General features: G+C 40.9%; 1 protein-coding gene across 2 annotated transcripts in view; it reads left to right on the forward strand.

Moving 5' to 3' along the window:
* TRPC1 (transient receptor potential cation channel subfamily C member 1) overlaps positions 1-18,587 on the forward strand; it is a 67,604-nt gene extending 49,017 nt beyond the window's left edge. For both annotated transcript variants that reach the window (XM_072143070.1, XM_072143071.1), the window contains 5 exons: positions 3,162-3,337; positions 5,879-5,986; positions 14,949-15,042; positions 16,122-16,316; positions 17,664-18,587. In XM_072143070.1, coding sequence (XP_071999171.1) covers positions 3,162-3,337; positions 5,879-5,986; positions 14,949-15,042; positions 16,122-16,316; positions 17,664-17,891 — 801 coding nt within the window. In that variant the 3' untranslated portion in view covers positions 17,892-18,587. The remainder of the gene's footprint in view (positions 1-3,161; positions 3,338-5,878; positions 5,987-14,948; positions 15,043-16,121; positions 16,317-17,663) is intronic.
* Positions 18,588-19,464: the final 877 nt, after the last annotated feature.

Raw genomic sequence — 19,464 nt, forward strand, 5'->3', positions numbered from 1 at the left:
CTAGGGCACGTTGATGTCACTGTGCTTGGTATGGGGACCGGAGGGCTGTCCTACAGCCTGGCAGCTCTCCAACAGATGGTGTGTGCAAGAAATAAGGAGAGAGAGGCTGAAGTACTGGTTCTCCCTGTGGCAACCCCTGAGTTTCTTTAAGATAGGTCCCTGGGTAATGGATGGGGAATCCTGTGGTGTAACAGTCTTATCCAGGGATCAGATGGAGGCAACGTTGTTCTTTATTTGTTCTTTATTGAACAACAAGTAGCAGGCAACGGACCAGAACGGTCAACTGCAGATTCTGGTACTCGAGTGGTCCTGGAGAGTGGTCTTCAGGAATAAAGCACCAGCTTAATGCAGGCTGGGATAATTGTCCAAACTGTGGAAGCTGCAGCTCTGAGTCTACTGACTCTGGTCCTGGGATTAGTTCTGTGTCAGTACTGAAGGTGTACTGAACAGTGTCTCTCTCTTCACTCTGTCCATGTGCTGAGAGACCTGGTGGTACAGAGGAAGAGCTCGAAGAGGCCTATGCTCACACTGCACAGGGGTTTTATGCTCCCCCTGGTAGCACCTTTACAATCACACTCCAGTTTACAATATAGCCAACATAATTGAATAACATTCTACATCCATTTAACTATTGCCTTTCCAGGCTACAGCTGCAGATTATTGGGGTGTATGTTTATTGGCCTCCTAGGATCCCCTATAGAACCTATCACCATGCTTACGGGTAAGCAATAAATGATTGTGTGTATGGTGGGAGACGGTCGGTACCTCCGGTCCCCACTTCACATAGGACTGTATTGAGGAGATATCCTCTTTGTTACACTCCCGTTTGCATCATTTACCACCACCCATCAGACTGTGTAGTCTGCAGCACTAGTTCTTTTTACATTAGGTTCTGGGGTTTCTGTAGGGCGCTTATGTTTTCGATGGTTGCCCCAATTTCCATCAGGGGCTAAATTGTTCCCCCTCTTATTTCTGTCCCTATAATACATGTTCTTGTAATGTGTGCATTGTCACTTTAATAAAATACATTGTTTATTTTATTTATCTATTGATGTTTTCTTCGGCTCTCTTTTGGGTTGTGTATTGCATAGTTTTTTGGGAGTTGCGGTGATATACTGCTGTACCAAATTGGGCTGCCTCTTTTTTTGGTTTGTACAGCTGCAGATTACCTGAGATGTCCCTGCATTATCCTTTGGGTGAGCTGCGCAGGCTCACCAAATGGATCCTGACAGGGAGAGGACCTTATTCGCAACCACCTATACGTTGGCAAGGGTGTTGCACTTCCCTGTACACGGCATGCAATGTTGAATACTATCACTATGAAGTGCAATTTTTTACGCAGGAAACAAGCCTTCACACATATGTATATGGGTGTTTATAGGGGTTTATATTATGTACATGTGTATAACAGCCTTTATACATCAGGACCCACAGAGTGTCCTGCAAAATAACAGAAGAGCAGGCCCCTAATTTTGAAGAATACAATCAATTTCAGAAAGACACAATCATACTACACATCATATAACTGCAGTACAATTTACTTACAGAAGGTATAGTTTATGTATTGTCCTGAGGATCATTTGTCAGTATTTATGAGCATACAGATGCTACAGCTTGTTATCATGCAAAAATGTTTAAAATAAGTAGTGGGAAATATGCTAATATATTTTTTCAAGGTGGGAAATGGAAAACAATGCCTCCTTTTGCTGCCTTGAAAGGGGTATTCTCATCTGGCTATTCACATTCTGTTTCATTAATCAGCTATATATAAACATTTCTTCAATTAGGTGTTATTAAAAAAAATTAACCTGTGTGAAGATAATTTCTCATAAATTTAGTCATATGGTCCCTTAGAAACAAGACTGTGTCCCTGGATACGGCCACCTCTGCTGGAGGGATTGCACAAAGAAACAAAAGGTTTTTGTATATGAAATGTCCGGGAGTTACTACATGTCACACAGCCGTCCTGTGGTAATGATCGCTGAATAAGGCAGGACTCAATAGCTCATGTCTGGCCACTGCTTCCAAAATGTGAGGGGGTCGTATCCGAGGAAGCTATCTCGTTTCTAAGAGACCATATGACTACATTTATGAGAAATTATCTTCACACAGGAACATTTTTTTTAATAACATCCAATTGAAAAAATGTTTAAAATGGCAAATCAATTAAATGAAATTTAAATGCCCAAATGGGAATAGCACTTTAAAGGAAATCTACCACATGGGTGCAAGGCTTCTAAACCAAGCACACTTACCTGCTGGTTTTCACACCCTGATACAGGATCTATTCTTCATTTTGCTTCTAATTACTTAGTTTTTGAGAAAACAGATTTTAAAACTATGCAACCTCTGGCTACGTCACAGAACCTCTTGAAGGTTTCAGGAGGGGCACATCAGCATGTAGTGCTTGGTTTGGAAGAACTGCAACCATATGGTAGATTTCCTTTTACACACGCTGATAAGGAGGCCTTAATTGGAAAACTCTCCATAAGGAAAAGTCTTACTTCCTGACCCTAAAATAAGAAGTGGAACTGTAAAAATGTATCTAATCAAACTGTCCCAGTGATGTTCTGTGAACTATAGATATGGTATTTATGTTACACTCTACACTGTTTTAAAATATTGAACTAACAATGGAACAGCAAGATGTGATATTTCATTGTTTTCTAAAGCTAATAAGTCATCATACACCTGCAACCCCCTGCATGAGGTTTGTTTCGATAACCCAGAGGTACAGAGGGCAGCAGAGCGATCTCAGCTGTATCTGGTAACCAGCAGAGCAAGGAATGTCAGAACAGCACATCAGCTGCAATGTGAGCCGGATAGTCATGGCTGGATTTATACTCTAATTCCACTCTGTTATATAATGATTTCCCTCACTGTATTTGCCAGAGAAGAGATAACAACGTGACTCTGCTAAACTTGGGAAGTCAAGCGCAGGATCACAGGATCACATCTCAAGGGTATCAGAAATAGAAACCATTTAATCCTTAATCCAGAATCAGATTTTTTCTTTGAAGTCAACATTTAATGAGAACAGAACTATCATTTATAACTTTATACTCATATATAGGACCTCATGTAAATGATGTGTACAGAGATTTTGTAAAAAATGTCTTAATGATTTTATTGCAATCAAATATAATACTTGCATCTTTCAGATATCTATGGGTCAGATGTTACAAGATTTCGGTAAATTCCTCGGCATGTTCCTTCTAGTCCTTTTCTCATTCACTATTGGACTGACACAATTGTATGATAAAGGATATGAAGAAACTGAATCCAAGAACTGTACTGGTATCTTCTGTGAACACCAGAGCAATGACACCTTTCATTCGTAAGTCCCTTCCTCATTTTAAGTGGTTTTAAGATTCATGATAAATCCTTCTTAATGCTGCACATCTGCTATAAGTATAAAGTGGATTCAATAATCTATTATATCTTATATATTCCTCCCCATACCTTGTTCAAATCTCACAAAATTGGTGTCAAATGTTTGTGCTATGGTTGTGCTGGTTTGTGCATTAGAAATTTTAGTTTTTGCTGCTTTTGTATTGGAGATATTAACGAAATTGTAAAGGTCAAAAGGTCAGCCACCCTTTCCCACCATAAACCAAATCAAACAAAACTGGTGTAAAATGTTTGTGCTACATATGTGCTGGTTTGTGCAGCAAATTTTTTTGTTTCTGCTGCTTTTGTTTTTAATCTATTGCTCATTTTTTCCAGACGTCATCTGAGTTCATTCTTTCCACAGTACAATGGGGCTCATTTACTAAGGGTCCGAATCGTGCAATTCCGGCAGGTATCCCGACGATTTCCGATTTGCGCCGAATACCACCGGGATTTTGGATTGGATTGGATTTTGGTGCCAGGTTGGGAGAAATTGGGGGGCGTGGCCATTGGAAAACCCGACGGATTTAGAAAAACATCGGTATTTAAAAAAAAAAAAGTGTCACTTGACACGCACTTACCTGCACCAAGAAATAGAAGGTGAACTCCAGCAGCAGCGACACCTAGTGGATATCGGCGCACGGACCTTTGTGAATCCTGGCCGGACCCGAATCATCGTCGGAGAACCCGTCGCTGGAACGCGACTGGAGCGGGTAAGTAAATCTGCCCCAATGTGTTTGCTAGCTCCCTCTGGTGATCAAACCAGAAAAGTTTTTTTTTTTAGCAATTCATCCTAAACACCTTAACTTATGTAAACACTTTTAAAACGATAGCGGCACAAACAAAAAAAAATTGCTTCACAAATGTTTGACACCACTTTCGTATGATTTGGTTAATGTGTATGGAGGGGGGGCTGGTTGACCTTTTGAACTTTACAATATAGTTAACATCTTCAAAATAAAAGCAGCACAAACCAGCACAAACGTAGCAAAATTGATTGGCAGCAGTTTTGTTTGATTTGGATAATGTGTTTGTGGGGGGGGGGTGCTGGTTGATCTCTGATGACCTTTGGAAACTTTTATTAATATCTTAAAAACGATAGTGGCACTAACGAAAATTTCTGTTGCACAAACCAGCACTCCCGTAGCACAAATGTCTGACACCAATTTTTTTAGATTTGAACAAAGCGGGGGGGGGGGGAGGGGGGGGGGTTCTGGTCAACTTCACTCAAGTCTTATATACCAATTACCAAAAAACTGTTAGTTTTGCATATGATGCATTGTTTTGGCATTATAGAAAACTTTATGCAGATTAAAAATAGCATTTCTTCTCAGTCTGCCTTGCATCGTAGGGATAGATTTCTAATACTCGAATGTACATTAAGAACCGTGTTGTTATACACAGAAAAGTATTTTTTGAAAGCATCTTTTATTACATACATAGGCCCAGATTTATTAAAGCCTCTGCACCAGTTTTCTGTGTACATTTGCACATTCTTTTCAGTGCAAACTGCTTGCACATGTATTTAAGGAGTGCCCGTGACACATTTGCACTGAAAGGGGGGTTCCGGTACAGAGTCGGACCATGGGCCACAATTATCATGCAGTCTCCGACAGAATTGTGTCGTAAGCCCAAAGTTAATGGTGCACCAAAAAAAGTTGTTGCATTCTGTCGGAGCAGTGCAGGGGGCCCAGATTCATGCAGAAGGGACGCTAACATTCATAAATCTTGTCACGGGTGCCCCTGCGACCTATGTCTCGGGTAGCAGGTGCACCCATGTGCCTATGTGTGCCTCTCCGTGCCTGCTGCATTCACACTTAACCCTCCGTGCTCCTGCGGCGTCTTCCATGGCTCTTTTTAATAGCCATCCTCTTCCTATGACCCCTGCCCGGTCTTCTTGCCTTGTGCCTTTGATAAAGCTTGTTCCCTATGTCCTCTGCGTTTATAGTGATTTCCCATTGTGACCTTGATTCCCTGCTGCCTGTCCTGATCTCCTGCCTGACTCCATCTGCACCTCGCGTTGGCCGCCAACACAGACAAATTTGCGCCTGTGCAGCAACCTTTGCAGCGGGCTCTGGGGAAAACCGGGTGCCACTTAGACTCCACTCCCAGGTGTTGGCTTGGCTGAATCCTGACAAATCTGTTGCACAATGCACCCCCTACAAGCAAACTGTATATGAGCAAAGCAGACATATGTGACCCACATACCAACTGGCCCAAAGATTTACATGCAAGAAGTATGAAAGTATTTGAAGAATTTTATATGAATAAGAGCAGTAAGTGTAGATTAGTTCTAAACAGTCTGTTCCATTGATATCTCGGGAAACCGACAGAATCGCGGACCCTTAGTAAATGTGCCCCAGTATGTGCTTTCATTGTGTATCCATTATATACTTGTCGCTACAATACTGAAATTCCATATATGATCATTTGTGCAGATATGTGGATGTTCATACCCTGCTACTTTACTCTCTCTTGTTTTGTCCAGGTTCATCGGGACATGTTATGCTCTGTTCTGGTACATTTTTTCCCTGGCACATGTAGCTCTCTTTGTGACCAGATTTAGCTACAATAATGAACTTCAATCTTTTGTGGGAGCTGTAATAGTGGTTACACAAAAGGGCCTTGCGGCCCCACTAGGAACCCATTAGTCGAGAAAGAATTATTTATAATATTAAAACTATAAATTTTATTGAAATGCCTTAAAATGTAATAAAGAGAACACTGTCAAAATAGGTTAAAAATCTACAGTCGATAAGGTCTCGATTCAATTATATTTTATTTGTGACAGGCAAGTGTTTTCAATATATGTGTTTGGTGTGATCTCAATTTGTTTGTCCTTTATAGTTATTGAATTTTATGTAGAGGTAGAATGGTAATGGTGAGAGTTGAATATTAATTCACTCTACAAGCAGATGGACCTATTTACTTATTATGGACACTAAGTGTCGCCGGTGAGCCGTGGCCACAGCTCTATTGAATGATACTTAGTATCGTATTTCCAGGATTGTTGTTAAATCCGTAAGGTTGTATATGTGTCCATCTGATCGGGGTAAATAGTGAATATACGTTGATGTATATATATATATAGAGGCACCGTGCCACTCTTGGTATTTGAGCTGATTGTCTTAGCGGTCACACCGCTTACACATACTCTCACACATACATAATTTTTAAGCCTGCAACTAGACTAACTGTCTTTTGGAGACTCACTGACTGCTAAATAAAAGAACAATCACTACAGCCCCCCCGACATGTTTCACCACCTCAGTGGCGTCCTCAGGGGTGCCGGGGCTAAGTGTGAGTGTAGACTCGTGGAGTCCTGACTGATATAACCTCTGTTTAGGGAGGTCTGAAATGATGTCAGATCCCTTTCAGGGAAGAAATGCAATTATTTGCTGAGGAATCGTACAGAGGAACTACCCACCTACATTTTATTGGTCCGTCTGTCCTTCACTCCAGAAGAACGCGCATGTGAGGGAACTTTGAAGTTATGATGACCGGGTCCGGGTCAGGGCGGCTGCGCAAAGTGTTTGAAGTTTATTCCGATCGATTGCAAGGAGAGTATGCGCATGCGCCAAAAGATAGAATCCCGTGCAACGGAGTATACTACGCGTGCTCCGGGAGGCGGCGCATGCGCACCAACTCTAATTATTTCGATGTCCCGATATGCAGGGAGCATATGCGTCCGAGGAAACTTAATAGCTGCGCAGGCGTGTGGACTTAGAGTGGTGGAAGGTTGATGTTTCAGAATAAGTATACCGGACAAAAAGGTGAGTATATCCTATGAACTTCCATTTATTTAGGATCGTGATAGTCTCCATCTGTCTACTCCTAATATTCAATTATCTAATGTACAGTATGTTGGTCTCATTACTCAAGTTAGAGTGTATCACTATATATACCATATTTATTTCATAAGAAAAGGGTGTGGGGCGACCGTATATGTCCCTAAATCACTAAGGAACAAATTCTCCAATGATAAAACTATAGGTCAGAGTATTAGTTAGATTAGAGGAAGGCTGAGAATGTAAAACCCTCGTTCAAACCATTGGGGCTCATACTGTCTAAGCGGTCGATCCACCGGGCCTCTAGTTGTAAAAGTTTCTTATCGATGTTACCCTTACGAGGGCCTACAGTAAGTTGGTCGATGGCCCAAAATTTTAGATGGTCCATCCTGCCCTCGTGAGATGATCTAACATGTCTTGCCAGTGACGTGTCCTTGTCTGTTCGTACTGAGCTCAAATGGGAAGATATACGTCTCCTAAGCTCCTGGACCGTTTTTCCGACATAGATTTTTGGGCATGCACATTGTGCAATGTATATAACATGAGAGCTTCTGCAATTCATAAATTTACGAATCGCATAGGTCCTTCCGTTTACCTCGAATTGTTTAGTCCTTGGCATGTACCTGCAAAAAATACAATTTCCACATGGGAAGGAGCCAGTGATAGGCACAGACAGCCAGGTTTTCTTTGCTGGGGTGCTCACATCAAAATGGCTATGTACCAATCTATCCTTAATATTTTTGCCCCGTCGATAGGTGATTGAGGGTCCACTATCTATTACTCCATTTAAGTCCGTATCTGCCTGGAGCAGCGGCCAGAATTTTTGCATGATGTTCTTAATGTCCTCAGCATAGGCATCGTAAGTGCCAATGCAGCGTACGGTTTTAATGTTTTTATTCTCAATCCTATTGCCTCTATTAATAAGGGTTTCTCTATCTGTTGTTTTTGCGCGTTTAAACGCCCGTTTCAGTACTCTCTTGGGGTATCCTCTCATTTTAAAGCGATTTAGAAGTGTATAGCATTCACTCTCAAAGTCACTTTCGTTAGAACAGTTCCTCCTAGCTCTTAGGTATTGGCCGGTAGGGATGCCCTGTTTTAATGGTTCTGGGTGCCAACTTTGCCAATTGAGTAGGCTATTCGTAGCCGTAGTTTTGCGGAAAATTTTGAAGCCCAGATCCCCCTTCTGGTCAATGTAGATTGTAAGGTCCAGGAAGTTTATACTCCTAGATTGAAATTCTGGGGTGAACCTCATCCCAATGGAGTTATGATTGAGAGCCCCAATGAACCGATTGAAGATGTCCTCATCCCCCTGCCACAGGATGAGGACATCATCAATATACCTGCCCCAGAAAAGAATGTGGTCTGTAAATAAGGTAAGAGTGTCGCAGAAAACAAAATTCGCCTCCCACCACCCAAGGAATAAATTAGCATATGTGGGTGCACAGACAGTGCCCATGGCGGTACCTTTCACCTGATGGTAAAAGGTACCGCCAAACAGAAAGTAATTGTGCTTGAGTAAAAAATCCAATAAAGTGAGAGTGAAGTGATTATGTTCTTTAAATTGTGTGCCTTTCGTGTCCAGGAAACTTGTTACCGCACGAAGTCCCAGGTCATGTTTGATATTTGAGTAGAGGCCTTCAACATCTAGACTTGCCAAATGGGTACCCACTGGGACTCGTATATCTTGTAGTTTAGTGATGAGATCTTTTGTGTCTCTAATGTGAGAGGGGAGTGAAGTGACAAAGGGTCTTAGGATGTGATCTACATATTCACTAATACCTTGTGTTAAATTGTCTGTTCCGGATACAATTGGTCTTCCTGGGATGGGGGTGACCCTCTTGTGAACTTTTGGTAGTGCATAAAAAGTTGACAAAGTGGGTTTTTTGTTAAACATATATTTGTGCTCATCCTTTGAGATCAGGTTATTTCTTAGGGCATTATCAAGAAGTTCTTTTAGCTCTTCTATAAATTGTTCTGTTGGGTCTCTTAATAGGACAGAGTATGTGTCTCTATCATCAAGTAGGCGTTTAGCCATCCAAATGTATTGTTCACTATCTAGGAGGACAATATTGCCCCCTTTATCGGATGGCTTTAAGACTAGGTTTCTAGCTTTCTCCAGTCTCTCAAGTGCCAGTTTTTCTTGTCGCTCAAGATTAGACGCTATCTTATCAGTCCTCGGTTTAATGTTCTTAATCTCTTTTGTAACCATTTGGACAAACGTGTTGATTAATGGATATTGTGAGAAAGGTGGTGTATTCATTGATCTGGGCTTCAAATGAGTGAGTGGGGGGTTTATACCTTGTGGAGTGGTAATGCCCTCTTGTTCTAAATCCAGTAATATCTGTAACACTCTATCGTCTTTCTGATTACTTCTTTCAAGATCAGTATTTTCCTTCAGATGTTGTTTATGTAATGCCAGTTTCCTGGCGAACAAATTTATATCCTTCACCCACAGGAAACCATCAAACGGCGGGGTTGGGGTAAATGAAAGGCCTTTTCTGAGAAGTTTTTTAACCTATTTTGACAGTGTTCTCTTTATTACATTTTAAGGCATTTCAATAAAATTTATAGTTTTAATATTATAAATAATTCTTTCTCGACTAATGGGTTCCTAGTGGGGCCGCAAGGCCCTTTTGTGTAACTAATGTCGATTTATGAGGACCCAGTTGAATCTTCGACCACAACCTTGTTAACTTGTGTTTAAACCAGCGGGTTAAACCGCACCTTTAGTGGTTGGGAACAAACAGTTGTAGTTCCACACCAACATTATTAGCGACCGTATCTCTCTAAATCAATCTCCTCTCCTCCTCCCTCCCTCTCCTTTCTACTCCTACTTGCTCTCTAAGTAAACACAATCTGATTATGGCCAGTTTTTTGTCTCAAAAGATTACCTATGAAAATATATCAGGGGAGGTTTCCCAGGTCTTTTCCAAGGAACCGGTACCTCTAAACCAAACAGATATAAATACAGCTTTTCGCAATTTACAAAAAACGTACAGACAGTATGTGAAATCAACTTGGGAAGTAGCCAGTTTTGATACATATCTCAAACAAAATTTAGTCTATCGGGGGTTACGCATTAACCTTGTTCCTAACTCACATCTAGACGACAGCGAGTTTATAAAGGGGTGGCAGAAATTGCTCACTGAAAGTTCACTTCGATTGATTCAATACCTGTCTGAGTATGAAAGAAAAAAACTTTCTTAACCATCTAAGCGAAAAACTGGATAGAGAAATCAGGGAAATTCAGGTTTTTAATACCCACTCTGATTTTCAAAATCTAGAAAATAAACTACAAAAAAACCTTGCCTCTTTGACCAATGACATAAAAGAACGTAAACACCGCAAATTTATACGCGACTGTGGCGACTTCGAAACGGGACAAATATATCAGAGAAAACAAACACAATACAATAGCAGACCTGCTTTTTATACTGACGTCTCAGAATCAGACCTTTCCTCATCTGAGGATAGACAACCAGAATCGAACCGCACACGAGAAGGGTTCAGTACCAAGAGAAAGTCGACTAAGTACAAGGGAGGACAACAAAATAAGAGAAGTTATAACAATCGAGGCCCCGAGAAATGCCAGATACAAAAACCCTCCTTTATAAATCCCTCTATGGGCTATTCTTCACAATCCTCCTCATCAATACAACAGAATATGACTACCCTTATTCCCACTCCAACCGGAGGAAATTATGTCTCCCAAACAATAACAGACGTACCCCATGTAATTGCGACACCATTCCCCACAGGAACAAATACAATAACCTCCACCAGTATGACAAATCAACCAGGAACAGCACTAAATGGAATGATACAAAACACTACAAATACAGGAGCCATACCAAGGACCCCTTTTTTAGCCCAATCGACCCCGATCATGCAACTCAGAGATCGGGAAAAATGGGGCTTCAATGGGAAATAAGGGAGTCCTCAATGAATTTTGAGGAATTAAAAACTAAAAACGAAGAAGACAAACTTGTAATTAATCTATCAACATATGTATTAGACGAACATGAACTAAGACTTCTCAGAAAAGGCCTTTCATTTACCCCAACCCCGCCGTTTGATGGTTTCCTGTGGGTGAAGGATATAAATTTGTTCGCCAGGAAACTGGCATTACATAAACAACATCTGAAGGAAAATACTGATCTTGAAAGAAGTAATCAGAAAGACGATAGAGTGTTACAGATATTACTGGATTTAGAACAAGAGGGCATTACCACTCCACAAGGTATAAACCCCCCACTCACTCATTTGAAGCCCAGATCAATGAATACACCACCTTTCTCACAATATCCATTAATCAACACGTTTGTCCAAATGGTTACAAAAGAGATTAAGAACATTAAACCGAGGACTGATAAGATAGCGTCTAATCTTGAGCGACAAGAAAAACTGGCACTTGAGAGACTGGAGAAAGCTAGAAACCTAGTCTTAAAGCCATCCGATAAAGGGGGCAATATTGTCCTCCTAGATAGTGAACAATACATTTGGATGGCTAAACGCCTACTTGATGATAGAGACACATACTCTGTCCTATTAAGAGACCCAACAGAACAATTTATAGAAGAGCTAAAAGAACTTCTTGATAATGCCCTAAGAAATAACCTGATCTCAAAGGATGAGCACAAATATATGTTTAACAAAAAACCCACTTTGTCAACTTTTTATGCACTACCAAAAGTTCACAAGAGGGTCACCCCCATCCCAGGAAGACCAATTGTATCCGGAACAGACAATTTAACACAAGGTATTAGTGAATATGTAGATCACATCCTAAGACCCTTTGTCACTTCACTCCCCTCTCACATTAGAGACACAAAAGATCTCATCACTAAACTACAAGATATACGAGTCCCAGTGGGTACCCATTTGGCAAGTCTAGATGTTGAAGGCCTCTACTCAAATATCAAACATGACCTGGGACTTCGTGCGGTAACAAGTTTCCTGGACACGAAAGGCACACAATTTAAAGAACATAATCACTTCACTCTCACTTTATTGGATTTTTTACTCAAGCACAATTACTTTCTGTTTGGCGGTACCTTTTACCATCAGGTGAAAGGTACCGCCATGGGCACTGTCTGTGCACCCACATATGCTAATTTATTCCTTGGGTGGTGGGAGGCGAATTTTGTTTTCTGCGACACTCTTACCTTATTTACAGACCACATTCTTTTCTGGGGCAGGTATATTGATGATGTCCTCATCCTGTGGCAGGGGGATGAGGACATCTTCAATCGGTTCATTGGGGCTCTCAATCATAACTCCATTGGGATGAGGTTCACCCCAGAATTTCAATCTAGGAGTATAAACTTCCTGGACCTTACAATCTACATTGACCAGAAGGGGGATCTGGGCTTCAAAATTTTCCGCAAAACTACGGCTACGAATAGCCTACTCAATTGGCAAAGTTGGCACCCAGAACCATTAAAACAGGGCATCCCTACCGGCCAATACCTAAGAGCTAGGAGGAACTGTTCTAACGAAAGTGACTTTGAGAGTGAATGCTATACACTTCTAAATCGCTTTAAAATGAGAGGATACCCCAAGAGAGTACTGAAACGGGCGTTTAAACGCGCAAAAACAACAGATAGAGAAACCCTTATTAATAGAGGCAATAGGATTGAGAATAAAAACATTAAAACCGTACGCTGCATTGGCACTTACGATGCCTATGCTGAGGACATTAAGAACATCATGCAAAAATTCTGGCCGCTGCTCCAGGCAGATACGGACTTAAATGGAGTAATAGATAGTGGACCCTCAATCACCTATCGACGGGGCAAAAATATTAAGGATAGATTGGTACATAGCCATTTTGATGTGAGCACCCCAGCAAAGAAAACCTGGCTGTCTGTGCCTATCACTGGCTCCTTCCCATGTGGAAATTGTATTTTTTGCAGGTACATGCCAAGGACTAAACAATTCGAGGTAAACGGAAGGACCTATGCGATTCGTAAATTTATGAATTGCAGAAGCTCTCATGTTATATACATTGCACAATGTGCATGCCCAAAAATCTATGTCGGAAAAACGGTCCAGGAGCTTAGGAGACGTATATCTTCCCATTTGAGCTCAGTACGAACAGACAAGGACACGTCACTGGCAAGACATGTTAGATCATCTCACGAGGGCAGGATGGACCATCTAAAATTTTGGGCCATCGACCAACTTACTGTAGGCCCTCGTAAGGGTAACATCGATAAGAAACTTTTACAACTAGAGGCCCGGTGGATCGACCGCTTAGACAGTATGAGCCCCAATGGTTTGAACGAGGGTTTTACATTCTCAGCCTTCCTCTAATCTAACTAATACTCTGACCTATAGTTTTATCATTGGAGAATTTGTTCCTTAGTGATTTAGGGACATATACGGTCGCCCCACACCCTTTCCTTATGAAATAAATATGGTATATATAGTGATACACTCTAACTTGAGTAATGAGACCAACATACTGTACATTAGATAATTGAATATTAGGAGTAGACAGATGGAGACTATCACGATCCTAAATAAATGGAAGTTCATAGGATATACTCACCTTTTTGTCCGGTATACTTATTCTGAAACATCAACCTTCCACCACTCTAAGTCCACACGCCTGCGCAGCTATTAAGTTTCCTCGGACGCATATGCTCCCTGCATATCGGGACATCGAAATAATTAGAGTTGGTGCGCATGCGCCGCCTCCCGGAGCACGCGTAGTATACTCCGTTGCACGGGATTCTATCTTTTGGCGCATGCGCATACTCTCCTTGCAATCGATCGGAATAAACTTCAAACACTTTGCGCAGCCGCCCTGACCCGGACCCGGTCATCATAACTTCAAAGTTCCCTCACATGCGCGTTCTTCTGGAGTGAAGGACAGACGGACCAATAAAATGTAGGTGGGTAGTTCCTCTGTACGATTCCTCAGCAAATAATTGCATTTCTTCCCTGAAAGGGATCTGACATCATTTCAGACCTCCCTAAACAGAGGTTATATCAGTCAGGACTCCACGAGTCTACACTCACACTTAGCCCCGGCACCCCTGAGGACGCCACTGAGGTGGTGAAACATGTCGGGGGGGCTGTAGTGATTGTTCTTTTATTTAGCAGTCAGTGAGTCTCCAAAAGACAGTTAGTCTAGTTGCAGGCTTAAAAATTATGTATGTGTGAGAGTATGTGTAAGCGGTGTGACCGCTAAGACAATCAGCTCAAATACCAAGAGTGGCACGGTGCCTCTATATATATATATACATCAACGTATATTCACTATTTACCCCGATCAGATGGACACATATACAACCTTACGGATTTAACAACAATCCTGGAAATACGATACTAAGTATCATTCAATAGAGCTGTGGCCACGGCTCACCGGCGACACTTAGTGTCCATAATAAGTAAATAGGTCCATCTGCTTGTAGAGTGAATTAATATTCAACTCTCACCATTACCATTCTACCTCTACATAAAATTCAATAACTATAAAGGACAAACAAATTGAGATCACACCAAACACATATATTGAAAACACTTGCCTGTCACAAATAAAATATAATTGAATCGAGACCTTATCGACTGTAGATTTTTAACCTATTTTGACAGTGTTCTCTTTATTACATTTTAAGGCATTTCAATAAAATTTATAGTTTTAATATTATAAATAATTCTTTCTCGACTAATGGGTTCCTAGTGGGGCCGCAAGGCCCTTTTGTGTAACTAATGTCGATTTATGAGGACCCAGTTGAATCTTCGACCACAACCTTGTTAACTAGCTGTAATAGTGGGCACATACAATGTGGTGGTTGTGATTGTACTGACCAAACTTCTCGTGGCCATGCTGCACAAAAGCTTCCAGCTCATAGCTGTAAGTAATCTATACATTAGATGACTTTCATATATGATACTTTGTACATTACTGTGCTCATTGCATGACGAATTGTAAAGCTTTTAAGATTATTAACAATGACTAATAAATAAAATAAAAGAAGCACTTTTGGTCTTCCAAGAGCCATAACTTGTAAAATTTCTTTGTCAAGGCAAGACCTAATAGAGATGTCCTGCAGACAGAGCTCGGGTCCTTCAATGGAACCCTGTCTCCTGCGTGAAGCAGATGAGCGACAGCGTGGAGGCATCAACCAGAAAATCAACTTTGAAGTGTGATGTAAAATGTATAAAGTCATGGAAGCAAAGAGTTCAATGGGTCACCGGGAAGACCCCCTGTGAGGGCTTACAATCTATATTGGAGGGTAGATGGAGACATGAGATGAGGTAGCAGAGCACTGCAGTTAGTGTATGCTGTATGTGATCCTAAATAGATGTGTTTTCTCACTTCAAAGTTGATTGTCTGGATGATGTCACCACATTGGACCATGAAAGAAACATGATCTGGAAAATGTTCACCATACATACAGTATGTATACCATACATATAAATGAATGCAAATTAGGTACATTTCTGCTGACAGATTCCCTCTAAGCACCTAGGATTGCAGCTTTTCTGATCCAGTGTGTTAGCTCAGGAACATGGGCAAGAACTGATGTCTTACTATCTGAATCTTCCCCAAAGAAAAGTGCATCGAAAGAAGTACTTTCAAAAGGCTGCAGTAGAATTCTGATACCTTGGTCATTGAGGTGTTAAATAAGAATAACAGGGACGTGTTGGCACTAAAGAAATAAAGATTCATTCATGTGTATTGCTGTTACTTGTTTTCTGTGTGCCTTAGTAAATATATAAATATTAGCAAATATAATGTACCGTAAGTATAATTTGAAAAATCCAGTTTAGTGTCACGTCGTATATCGGTAGTATATTAGTAGTACTAGCTCTTTAAGCTGTGGGACCTTCAATATATTTTTTTAACATTGAGACTTCAAGACACCTTAGGAATAGTATTTCTCAATATCCTCAACTCGGTCTGATCTCTTTGTATCTTTGGCATCCTAGAACCATGAGGATAAAGAATGGAAGTTTGCCCGGGCCAAGCTTTGGCTGAGTTATTTTGATGACAAATGTACGCTCCCTCCACCTTTCAACGTTATCCCATCTCCCAAGACTATTTGCTATTTGTTCAACAGTCTGAGTAAGTGGATCTGTTCTCATACCCCAAAAGGAAGGGTCAAGCGACAAAACAGTCTCAAGGTAAGAAGGGTAATCGCTTCTAAACTCTCCCAGAAACCATAATATGCACTTAATATATATTTAACCCTCCAAGAATTTAGAAATACATATCAAGGATTTATGGGAATAATGTGGGCTAGAAGACCACTATTGCAGGAACATATTTATTTACTTAACTTCTTAATGGACGTAAAAATCTAACATTCATTGGTATGTGCATAAATCCTGTTAAGGATTATTTAAAAGTTATTTTTAACTAATAGTTGAACATGAAATAAAGTGTGAAATGCATAAAAAAGTAAAACATGATAAGGGTACATTTACACAGGCATATGCCGGGCAGGCTGGCATACCTCTGTTTGCTGGAGAGAAGAAGACCGCTCCCCCCTCCATAGAGAAAAGAAGCACACAACCGTACACACGGAGAAAGATGGAGCATGCTCTATCTTTTCTACATGTAGGACGCGGAATGGGGCCACTGGCCCACCATTGCTGTCTATGTGGATGTATATGCGGCCGCGTGTACATACCCACAGATGGCCGTCTGAATGTACCCTAAGAATGTACAAGCATACTCACAAGGGCAACTTTTATGTATTTTTCTTTATTGCATAGTGCTAACAGATTATGTAGAGGCCATATTCTCCCTTGTGTCATTTTTTATATATGAAAAGGCAGTAATTAGACCTAATTCACATATTGCAAATTTGGCCAGTATTTTTGGCCACATTTAGAGGGAGTGTTCTGAATTCTATATAATATCTTGCTTACTATATTCCATCCACAGTAGAGTATAGTGGTGGGACCACCACAGACCTAATAACAGGGGCCCTTTGTACCCTAAAAGAATGGAGGAGCAGGTAGATTATGGCAATGATGGAAGTGGATGAGTATTTCTATGACTCTGTCAGTGCCTTATAAATGAATACAGTAGCAGGACTGCTCTGTTCATTTGAGGGTACAATGGACCCTCAATCTTGTGCTGACTGGAAGTGCCAATACTCAAATCACCATCAATCAGCAAGTTGTCACCTAAACTGTGGAAAGGGGATAACTTGTTGAAACCGGACACAGTAAATGGCAGAATATTTCAGATCAATCAGATGGTTCTATGCAAATGTAGAGAATTGAGGCCAAATCCGCAGCAATCTTATTGTAGTTTCAAAATAATCTGTAGTGCACTACAAGTTATTTTTGTAAATCGAATTTTGTGGATCAGATTGATTTGCAGATCGGGGTATTTCCAGAGAGCTTCCCCAGAGGTCACACAAATATTTATATCATATATTTTCTGGTTAACATCTGTGTAAAGGTTCACATGCAAAGAAATCTTGAAGTTTATGGAAATAATTTTTTTTAAAATTCTAGGAGTGGAAAAGTCTGAGGCAGAAGAGGGATGAGAACTATCAGAAGGTCATGTGCTGCCTTGTACATCGATACTTGACATCAATGAGGCAGAAGATGCAAAGCACAGACCAAGCCACCGTAGAAAACCTAAATGAGCTCCGCCAGGACCTTTCTAAATTCCGAAATGAGATGAGAGATCTCCTTGGCTTCAGGACCTCGAAATATGCAATGTTCTACCCAAGGAATTAAGACCCTCAGTATAGAACTGACCCTTTTTATCCTACAGAGCTTTTATCCTACAGAGTTTGTGCTGGTATTCTCTGCATTTTATGTTCCACTATTTTATTTTGCATCATCCTTAAAATGTACATCTGGTTATAGATATTTCTTTAAAGAAAACAGCAGGACAAATCATTCTTTAGCTTTTTGGTCTCTTGGAACAGAGGATTGATCCTACATATTAAAAATGTATGATCCTTTAGTAGCTTAATAAAATCTTACCTCCATCCCTAGCTCATTTTAAAACTTTGTGTTTGAAAAATGTGATTTAGGATTTGCCAAAAGGTGGATTATTCTAATTTTAAATTATTCTAATTATGGAAGGCACTTATTCTGACAATAGCTCTAGTTCAGTAACTTTCGCCCACCCCCCATGATGCCTTGCTGATGATTAGTTGGTTGGTTGGTTAGTTATGTTACATGATTGTCGAGATACACAGAGGCAGACAACAGAGTGGCTGTACATACATGTTACAGGCAGTGTAACTCATCAAATGAACACATATAGACTGAATCTTACCTGATAAACATAGTGGGGGTTATTCATCATACCACTTTTATCATAATGTTGCGACCCCTCTGGTGCAGCCAGGCTCCGGTGGCCGGCTGTGCAGTGTTTATTTCCAGAAATATTTGTCCGCATGCTAACTTCAGCTTTCAATGTTCGCCTGCTGCTACTCTGCTGCCGGCCCTGCACCCTTCACGCCCAAAAGGTGTGGAACTGGCGTAAAGGGGGAAGGGCTGGTGGATCAGACTATTTCCAGGCTTCTATGCCAATTTTCTGGCATATAAACTCTGATAAATATCCCCTAGTATCCTCAGCCATCTTTACATCATAGTAATAGGAAGCAATTATGTATGACCCAGCATGGACATGGCAACAAGGAGATAAGGGGGAAAGGTTTGGGGCTTGATGGTGTAACTGGTGGGTGGGAAGTCTTATCTGAGGACGTGGAGATTTTTCCAGCATGGCCTTCGTTGCAGTGGAATACCTGACAAGACCAGGAGACTCTCAAAAAGTATCAGCTTTCCTAGAGCTCTGACTCCTGGGGGGACTGGGACTTCCTTATCCCAGACTTCCAGAAAGGATACTTCCTGCTGTGCTCCAGCTCTAGTTCTCCACACAGCCCTCCCCACCCCCTGGGTCCAGTCACAGCTCCTGGATGTAGGCTACTTTTTGAGAGCCATTCTGCCGCAACAAGAGCCAAACAAAGCAGAAAAATATTCCACAACCTCCCTGTCTCAGGACTTATCATGAATCGGCAGGAAATTCATTCATTTTTTATAAAATTTTGATCGAATTCCACTTCTTCCAATTCAATTCACTTGTCTCTAGAAGAAATCTAAAAAATATTTTGTGCCATCTCATTTAACAGGGACTCCTTGTTGGTTGTTACCCCGGTTGATCCGTGGTAATCAATAAGTTATGTATTCAATTCTATTGTCTGCAAGAAACAGCAGTGACATTAGACATTGTGATCCCAGTTAAAAAAGCAGTGGGAGATTAGGGTTTTTACTGGAGTTTCCATAAATTATGTTGTCA

This window comes from Engystomops pustulosus, chromosome 3 (genome assembly GCF_040894005.1).
Source record: "Engystomops pustulosus chromosome 3, aEngPut4.maternal, whole genome shotgun sequence".
Taxonomy (NCBI): Eukaryota; Metazoa; Chordata; class Amphibia; order Anura; family Leptodactylidae; genus Engystomops; species Engystomops pustulosus.